This window comes from Triticum aestivum, chromosome 7B, assembly GCF_018294505.1.
Source record: "Triticum aestivum cultivar Chinese Spring chromosome 7B, IWGSC CS RefSeq v2.1, whole genome shotgun sequence".
Taxonomy (NCBI): Eukaryota; Viridiplantae; Streptophyta; class Magnoliopsida; order Poales; family Poaceae; genus Triticum; species Triticum aestivum.
The window spans coordinates 755,545,532-755,554,037 of NC_057813.1; the positions used below are offsets into that span (position 1 = coordinate 755,545,532).

The 8,506-nt window shown below is 44.5% G+C and overlaps 1 protein-coding gene across 2 annotated transcripts; it reads right to left on the bottom strand.

The window, feature by feature from the left end:
- Positions 1 to 467: 467 nt before the first annotated feature.
- Positions 468 to 6,104, bottom strand: LOC123156938 (DNA-binding protein RHL1). Of its 2 annotated transcripts, XM_044575133.1 has the most exons (14): positions 5,774 to 6,104; positions 5,559 to 5,669; positions 5,389 to 5,475; positions 5,039 to 5,286; positions 4,774 to 4,849; positions 4,532 to 4,702; positions 4,298 to 4,343; positions 4,152 to 4,214; positions 2,995 to 3,026; positions 2,801 to 2,845; positions 2,329 to 2,404; positions 1,242 to 1,273; positions 1,111 to 1,143; positions 468 to 911 (listed from the first exon to the last, which is right to left on the bottom strand). In XM_044575133.1, the coding sequence occupies exons 1-14, from the start codon at positions 6,092 to 6,094 to the stop codon at positions 855 to 857; spliced, it is 1,398 nt and encodes a 465-aa protein (XP_044431068.1). In that variant the 5' UTR covers positions 6,095 to 6,104; the 3' UTR covers positions 468 to 854. The 2 variants fall into 2 exon arrangements, with proteins under 2 accessions (XP_044431068.1, XP_044431069.1); XM_044575134.1 differs by lacking the exons at positions 2,329 to 2,404; positions 2,801 to 2,845; positions 2,995 to 3,026.
- Positions 6,105 to 8,506: the final 2,402 nt, after the last annotated feature.

Below are 8,506 nucleotides of genomic sequence, written 5' to 3' on the forward strand. Positions count from 1 at the left end.
TAGAAAGCGCATCTTCCTATTATCGATTGTCTGTTTCTGCATCATAGCTAAAAGATAGTAATCATCGTTGAGTTCCCTGCATCACAGACTTACACTCGGCTTTAGATGTTAGGTTTTGGTGCGATGTCTGTTTGGTATTCTGCTCGGGTATTCGGCATGCCTTCATCAAGGGGATAGGAGTAGCAACAGGTGTTCGAGTATAAAGAGCTTAACAATGAGTGATGAGTCGAGGACAGTGAGGGTCTTCCCCTCCCCCCGATGCTCCTATAGATGATAGTGGAGCATCTTGACGATCATTCCAGGAAGACTGGTATGTCTAGGAATCACAATTGGCTTGCCATATGTGGTCGCCATGCTAATGCTCCAGCTTTCCATGGTCATTCCTATGAAGGAACAACAAGATCAGGGGCATCATTGATCCAAGGAGCATCACAAGGGACGGGGAAATGATGCTTGGACGGGAAGGGTTTGAGTACGACCCAGCAGTGTGGTTGTCACCGGGAGAGAAGACGCCCTTGATTACAGCACGACCTCGCAACGATTTCTGCTCCAGTTATTACAACAAACAAACACATCTAGCAAATTATATCTCGCAATTTCTACTCCTATTACAACCCGCGTGGGTCGGGATCGGATTCCTGCGCTACTACACATGGAGTGAGATGCTCTAGAACAACTTGTACATCAACAAACAAGCATTATTTCACATTGATCAGCTAAAAAGAGCACACACACACACACTCGCTCTATGCGCGCTGCTCTACTACGCACGCCAGTGAGGGAGGGAGGGTCACTCATCCCCGATCCACCCTTTTCACGGCATGTCTGATCTGGGCAACTCCCTGTCGCTCCCCTTACCCGGCCCAGTCGTCGTCGCTGTCATCATCCTCCTCCTCGCCCATGTCGTCATCCTGTAATGCCGCTGCGATTAGGTACGTACGTCGGGAGGTACACTAGCTTGATGTAGCAAACAAACACACACAAAACATAAAAACCTAAAACAGGGGGCAGATACGGGCACGAGCAGATGCCCTTCCCATCATCTGCCTTATGCGTCGCACATGTAATTTCCTCTAGAGCAGAGGCCGACAAGAGTCAGTTAGTAGTTACCTGATAGGATTCATCAGAGAGCTCCTCGTCTACCTGTGACACGAAACGGAAATGCAACTCCTTCAGCTTCACAGGTACGCGCACACATTTCAGCACACACAAAATATGTTAAAAGTTCCAAAAAGTAGTACCTTCGCCTTCTTCTTTTTCCGGGATCCGCTTGCTACATTTTTCATGTAATAATATATACAAAGAGTCAGTCAGTCAGTCAGTCAGTCATACACCAGGAATATTACCAGTAATACAATTTCCAAAGGAAAACTGAGAGCAAGAGGTATGCTGACAAAGCGAATATATATCGTCTCTGACACATCACTAAAAACCACTAAAATGACTTCTTCCCCAAGCCCTGGCACCGCTAGTGAACAAGCTTTACCCATAAAACTCTTTAATAAAAGGGTAACTGAACTGATAGCACCTATCACAACATGGAAGAGGCTTCTTCCCCATGTGTTGGCCCAAAAATAAAAGTAACAAAAGGCTCCATATTTCAAAAAACAAAGTATCTTATAGGAATACCACAAGTGTTCCGTATTTAGCAGTATACTTCATCAATATAAAAAAGCACACTGATCCATTTTAGTTCTAACATATTCTCGGTGCTGACTTAACACACAATGAGTGACAGACATTAGAAACCCAATATGGTTCGACAAATAGCTTCAAGTTTTAGAGCTTCTCAATACAGAGCCTTTGGCATGTTCCAGTTCTGACTTAACACGCATTGAACGACAGTCATTAGAAGCCCAAATGGTTCAACAAATAACTTCAGGATTTAGAGCTCCTCCATGGAGAGCTTTTGGCTTGTTTCAGGCCTAATCTTCTCCAGCAAGGTTAGACCAAATTCTCACAGTAAGGTTTGTATTATAAGATAAAAACAGACTTGGTTTGGTACTGTCTTTAAGTGCCAATAGTCAACTCTATCTTCATTTTTTATAAGAAGTCAAATATACCAGTTACGTTCGTTGATACAAACGCAAAGCAATCTGTTTTAACTCTATTGTTTATTCAGAGTTATGGCGTAACAGGCATTGAGCGACAGATTTTAGAATCCAAAATAGTTCAACAAACAGTTCCATCTTTCAAATCAACTCTATACAGCCTTTGGCTTGTCTGAGACCTAATTTTTTCACCCGAGATTGGACTTAGAAGCTTAGAATAAATTATTACACTAAAGCTTGTAATATAAGATGCTTCTAACAACAGACTTGCTCTTACCTTCCTTCTTCGCTGCTGACTGTTTTCCCTTTGGAGTTCCTCGCTGCTTCTTAGCAGCAGGACCTGCATCGTCATCCTGTAATGCCATTGTGATTGGTTATGTACGCCAGGAGGCGCAAATAACATCGTCATAACAAAAAGGGCAACGCATAAAGATTGAGCCAAATAACGGGCATGCTGCGACCATTAGCTGCCTTTTCAATCATGTGCCTATGGGTGAAATGCAAGGTTTACGAATGACGAGTCGTTCCGAGGTTGAGACTCGTAGACTAATCATGACTAATCGTGATAAGTCGCCACTGAAGTTGCGACTCATAGACTAGTCGACACTGAAGTGTAGTCAGCCCTGGAGTTGCGACTCATAGACTAGTCTATCTAGTCCTTCGACTCGTAATCCATGGTGGCATGTCATTTCCTCTAGAACTAATACCGATGGGACGATTTTTTGCAGCATCACAGCTAATTAAGTCACCTGAGAGGAACCATCTGAGAGCACTTCGATTTCATCTTCGTCTACCTGTGGACACCAAATGGAAAGACGGAAGGCCTTCAGTTTCATAGGTATGCACTGAGCAGAGAGAACAATGAGTGGCATTTTAAATTAATAAAAGTCCCTGCTGATTGTCGTCAATGTATCTTAACCAATATGAGAGTTCCGAAAAGTACCTTTGCTTTTTGCTTCTTGAGGGATCCGCTTGCTACATTTATGAGATATACAAGAGTCAGTCTTATGCCATGAATACTGAAATTATCAACGGGAAAACTGAAAGCAAGAGTTATGCTGACAAAAGAATAGATCATCTCACAGACCCCTAAAAGCCACTAAAGTGAATTCTTCCTCAAGCCCTGGGGCCGCTAGCGAAGAATCCTAGACCAGTTTACCCACGAATGAGTTCTATAAAAGAGTAACTGAACTGATAGCACCTGTCACAAGAAGGAAGTACCTTCTCCCCCAGCCCTTGTCACCACTAATGAAAGTATCCTAAACAAGCCTCTACTGCCAAAAATATGATTCCATCTTCTAAAAATTTCACCATAAGAATAAACCGCAAGTCTTTCAGATTTACCAGTTTGCTTCATTTGTATAAAAGCACAGCAATCCACTTTAATTCCAACATATTCAGAGTTCTGACTTGACAGGCAATGAATGAATGACTCTAGAAGCACAAAATGGTTCATCAAATAGTTTCAAGTTTTAAAGTTCCTGTATATAGAGCCTTGGGCTTATCTGAGACCTAACCTTTTCCACCAAGAATGGCCTTCAGAAGTTAGACCAAAGTATCACACTAACAATTGTAATGTAAGATGTTTCTGGTAATAGACTTGATTTGGTACTGCATTTAAGAGCCTTCTCTCCACAGCCTTGACACCACTAACAAATGTATCCATCCAAAGAATTGATTCTATCTTTCAAAAAATCATATTAAATGGTCTTTCAAATTTACAAGGTTACCTTCTTTCATATAAAACTTTAAAAGCAAAGCAACCCATTTTAATTCTTTTTTATTTCAGAGTTATTGAGTAACAAGCAATGAGCGTCAGACTTTAGAACCCAAAATACTTCATCAAATAGCTTCATGTTTCAAATTTACTCTCTATGGAGCCTTTAGCTTGTCTGAGAGACTGAGACCTACTCCCTCCGTCCCATAATATAAGAGCGTTTTTTACGTTAATGTAGTGTCAAAAACGCTCTTATATTATGGGACGGAGGGAGTAATATTTTCCACTGAGAATGGCCTTGGAAGCTTAGACCAAATTCTTACACTAAAACTTGTAATATAAGAGGTTTGTAACAACAGATTTGCTTTTGGTACAGTAGTTACCTTCCTTCTTCGCTGGTGACTGTTTTTTCGTTGGAGTTGCTCGCTGCTTCTTAGCAGCAGGACCTACAAGACAGTAACAAAAATTGGAGTTTTCTTATGAAATACAATAAAATTTCAGGAACCTAGGAACGTAGAGTATGAAGAACCTTTTGTAGCTGGAGATCCTTTAGGACTTCTCGTAGTTGTAGGTCTCTGAAATAAATAAAAAATTGTCACATGCCGAGTTTTAATTTCTTGATATTAAGACAACAAAATAGATAATGCTAACCAAAAGAGAGGGGATACAATATTTACAACTAGAGGTCACCTTTGTAGATCCAAACAAAGATCACCTTTTTAGCAAAAGAAAACTACAAATCTAAGAGGCTTTGCACTTTCACCTTTTTTTCTTCTGCTTTTTTAAACATGGCAGACAAATTAGCCTGAACAAGTGGTTGCTTCTTGATAGAAAGAGACTCTGCTGGAGGATCTTCAGGTTTAATGTCTTCACTTGGGATTTCTTCCTTAATGTCTTCACCTGGGATTTCTTCCTTAATTTCTGCAGCCTCCATCTGCCGCAAATGTAGAAAGCATAATAAGTACGGAAGTCCTCAATCAACAAAAGAAAGATTTGCACTGTTACCTTCTCATCCAAGTCCTCAGCAAACTCAATCTCAGTGTCACTGTCAGCCGAATCTCCTCCAGCGAGCTCTGCGAATCTGTATAAACAGCCAAATAATTTATTAAGTACCTTGCAGGAAAGAAAAACACAGATCCCAGAAAAGCTATAGAATGGGAGCAAACAAATGCTTCCAGGAGTCGATTTCCCGGCAATTAAGCAGGCTAGAGCTGCCTAGCACATTTCAGTCGCTTGCCAAAACCAACAGTAAAGGTTGGAAGAGACTTACTTGAAGGTTTTCCCAGCAGTTCTGGCAGATTTCCTAACAGGTGTATCACTTGTGGTCTGCGTGCCAATCTCATCCTTACCATCCGAATCCTCCGAATCAGCATCGGATTCAAACTCTGGTGTACTGGGCTCTGCTGTACGGGGCTCTGCTGTACGGGGCTCAGTGGTCCGCTTCCTGGGTTTATTTACTGTCACTACCTCACCACTGGCAGCGCCTGCTCCGCCTTTAAAATCGATGTCTTCCGCAGCCTAGCAAAACGAAGAAGCAGACACGACACACAATTGCATCAGAGAGGAGCAGAAAACATAGGCAAACAAATTACATATGCACAGAGCACACTGCACGCATACATTCTGCATATCTTTTGGAAACTCGAGTTTGAGCTCGTCGGGGTTCTCTTCCTTCGTCCCGACCCACCAGGCTTCGGAAAACACAATCTGCGAAAAGATAGACATTTTCAGTACCCTTGGGCAACCAAATTGGAGTACTTGAGCTAAACAATTGGGCATGAACAACTGACCATGCTCTCGAAGACGTCCTCGCAGGCGACGCCCTTGGCGGATCTGGTCATCTGCAGCGTGAGGTACTTGTTCTTGGGGTACACGTGCGTGCCCAGCAGCTTCATCCTCCCCTGCGACCCGCCGACCGACCGGCCGAGACAAAGATCCAAGCTTGCATCACAAAATTCATGGAAAAAGCTACAGAATTCGACGGATCGGTTGAATCTCGGGGCACCTGCGGGAACTCGAGGTATAGGACGGGGTTCTTGGTGCCGAGGTCGGCGAGCTCCCCGACGCGGCCGCCGGCGCCGGCGGCGGGCGCGAGGAGGCCGGGGAAGGAGAAGAGGAAGCGGCCCCTGCGCTGGCCCCGCGGCCGCACGATGTCGCGTCCCTGCAACCGCACCACGGCGCCGGACGGCGGGAGCGCCGCCCGCGGCGCCGCCGGCTCGCCGCGCTGCAGCAGGCCCTTGGAGAAGGCCAGCGACCGCAGGCGCCTCCGCTCCTCCGCCTCCGGGCCGGCTGCCGCCGCCGCCACGGCCGGCTTCTTCGCCACCATCCTCCGCCGCCTCCGCCGCCGCCGCCGCCGCCGCCGCCGCGCTAGCTAGGGTTCAGGCGGGGACGAAACTGAGATTTTTTTTTCCAGAGAAGAGTAGATGGAGACTGAGGAACTTGCGAGCGGCGAGACGAAGGAGACGGCATCCAAATGGGCCGGAAAAACCCAACTGGGCCGCATCATGTCGACCCCAGTTCGTTGGCCTGCTAAGGGCGAGTCTACCCCGAGTTAGATAGTAGTACAGTAGTAAAAATAAAAAAAGTTCATATATATATGTAAAAGAGTTGTTCATGTTCTGAAAAATTGGGTCGCATGTTCCAAATGGTGTTAATGAATATAATAAAAGCATTCGCGCATTTGTCTAGGGAAAGGTGATAATTAAATCCTGATAAAATAGTAATAAAAACATAGAAAACAAAAATTGATTTTTTTCTTCTTCCATAAAACGATACGAAGAAGGACAGGGCTGATGAGTGGCAAACTTAGGCTTACACGTAGTTCAACCGTGTCTCGTAGTCCCCTCAATTCTTCTGGAATTTATACGAGAAGTTGTAATGCAGTTAATAGTGCTCTATTGAGATGTTCAAATACCTCAAGTACGAAGTAATCCTGTGCAAGTAAAGTAAGTTACTATTAACAGAAAGTGAGTTATGTTCTTACTGCTATGTTCCTCCTCCACCACAATTTGCTCCTTTTCTTAGTGAGCTAATACAAGAAAGCTAGCCATTTCTCTTATGAATGTTATTGCTAGAAAATATTTTTTTGTTAGCTGAAAAGGTAGCACAAACACCTACTGTGTTCAAGCAAACATAACGTCGAGAATAGCCATTGTGTGTATAATGTATGGTTATTTGAACTAGAAGTGCTTATGCTCATGACCACCAAGAGATGGCACCACCACTGAGATGTATTGATGCTGGTGTACAGGCCGATGTCGAACGACAACTTGCACAAGCATATTAATCCTTAGGTGTTGCATTACCAATGTGATCGAGGAGGTTGTGGTGCGGACACTTAGCACTGCAGGAAGGGGAGTATCCTGGAGGCTGCGAACCCATGGCTCGCTAGTCTGTGCAACAACACCGACACCGAACAACTCTTATTGATGAGCCTAGCATGCATCCACCCAAGCCGGCAGAACGGCTGGAGATGCAATTGATTCTGCGTATTCTGAGGTGCTCTGACCCACCGATAGATATATAGCCGTCTGAAATATGGACAGTGGTGGTCACACATCAGGACAAATTTCGATAGGGCAAAAAGATATGCAACTGACACCACTAGTTTTTCGACTATGTATCTGATTTCCGCTTTAGGGGGGGGGGGGCAAGTGCCCCCCTCCCCCACTTTGCACCTTACTTATTACAGAGCCTTAACGCGACCAACCCCATAGGGGTCACCTCTCATCTATATATGAAACGGGTGGACTTCCCATACTATAAAATGGCTCAAAAACCTGACCAACAAGTCAAAACCTAGCCTGATTTGGACATAAATGTCTTTTCGGGCATTGCTCGGAGCAAAAAGTCAGAGCATCGTGCTACTATCGGACATTGGGTCAGATGTTCTGACTTGACTGCAAGGACATATATATATTAAGCAGTCATCTCCAAGACCGGACAAATATAATGGTCGTGGATGACAATAGCAAGCCTGCCAACCGTGCTCCAATCGACCCTGACATCTCCGTGATCCTCGTCGCAGCGAGGCCTAGTTTGGATTCTCAATTTCCACTAGAGTTCATTACCAGTTGAGTAGCATAATAAGTTGGAACGTGGTAGTGGAGCAGCTCGATGAGCACTCTAAAAGACTAGTCTATCTAGCTAGAAGATAGGGATCACCGTTGGCTCACCCTACACTCGATCTTTTGGTGTAGTTTTGATGTACATAAGGAAGAAGAGGAGCAACAAGGTCAGGGTTGCCATTGATCCGAGGAGCATCTCGAGGGGTGCCAGAGGAGTTCGAGTATAAAGAACTCATGGATGGGACCAAGAACTTCGATGAGAATGAGGCTAGGATAGTAAGAGTTGTAGAATTTATAGGATGGCTATAATATTTAGGTTGTTATGGTGTATTGTTCTAACCCTCGTAGGGGTATATGTAGAGTACAATATAAGGGAGAGATTTGGATTAGAGGGCAAATCGTACATGGTTTAAACCTATCTCCTATCTCAAACTCCTATTCTCAAACTTAACATAATTATACTTTTAACATTCCCCTTAGTCGTAGAAGGAGTGAAGCGAATGATTGCGACTGAATTTGAAATCTTGCGCTTTTGTCGCCTTCTCCTATGCCCCATCATCAACTGCGTCTCTGATGGGTCGGCACCTATGACGGTGATTACGTCCCCTTCTGGTGTCTTCCTTGTCTCTCTTCTATTCCCTCCCGCGGTCACAACGGGAGTGGCATGGACG

What these genes read in the sequence shown, in the direction of transcription:
- LOC123156938 (XM_044575133.1), bottom strand. Translation starts at nt 6,094, where the DNA reads ATGGTGGCGAAGAAGCCGGCCGTGGCGGCGGCGGCAGCCGGCCCGGAG. An exon ending in ACTGCTGGGAAAACCTTCAA is followed by an intron (nt 4,850 to 5,038) that starts GTAAGTCTCTTC and finishes CTGTTTATACAG; the next exon opens with ATTCGCAGAGCTCGCTGGAG. An exon ending in CTGAGGACTTGGATGAGAAG is followed by an intron (nt 4,703 to 4,773) that starts GTAACAGTGCAA and finishes CATTTGCGGCAG; the next exon opens with ATGGAGGCTGCAGAAATTAA.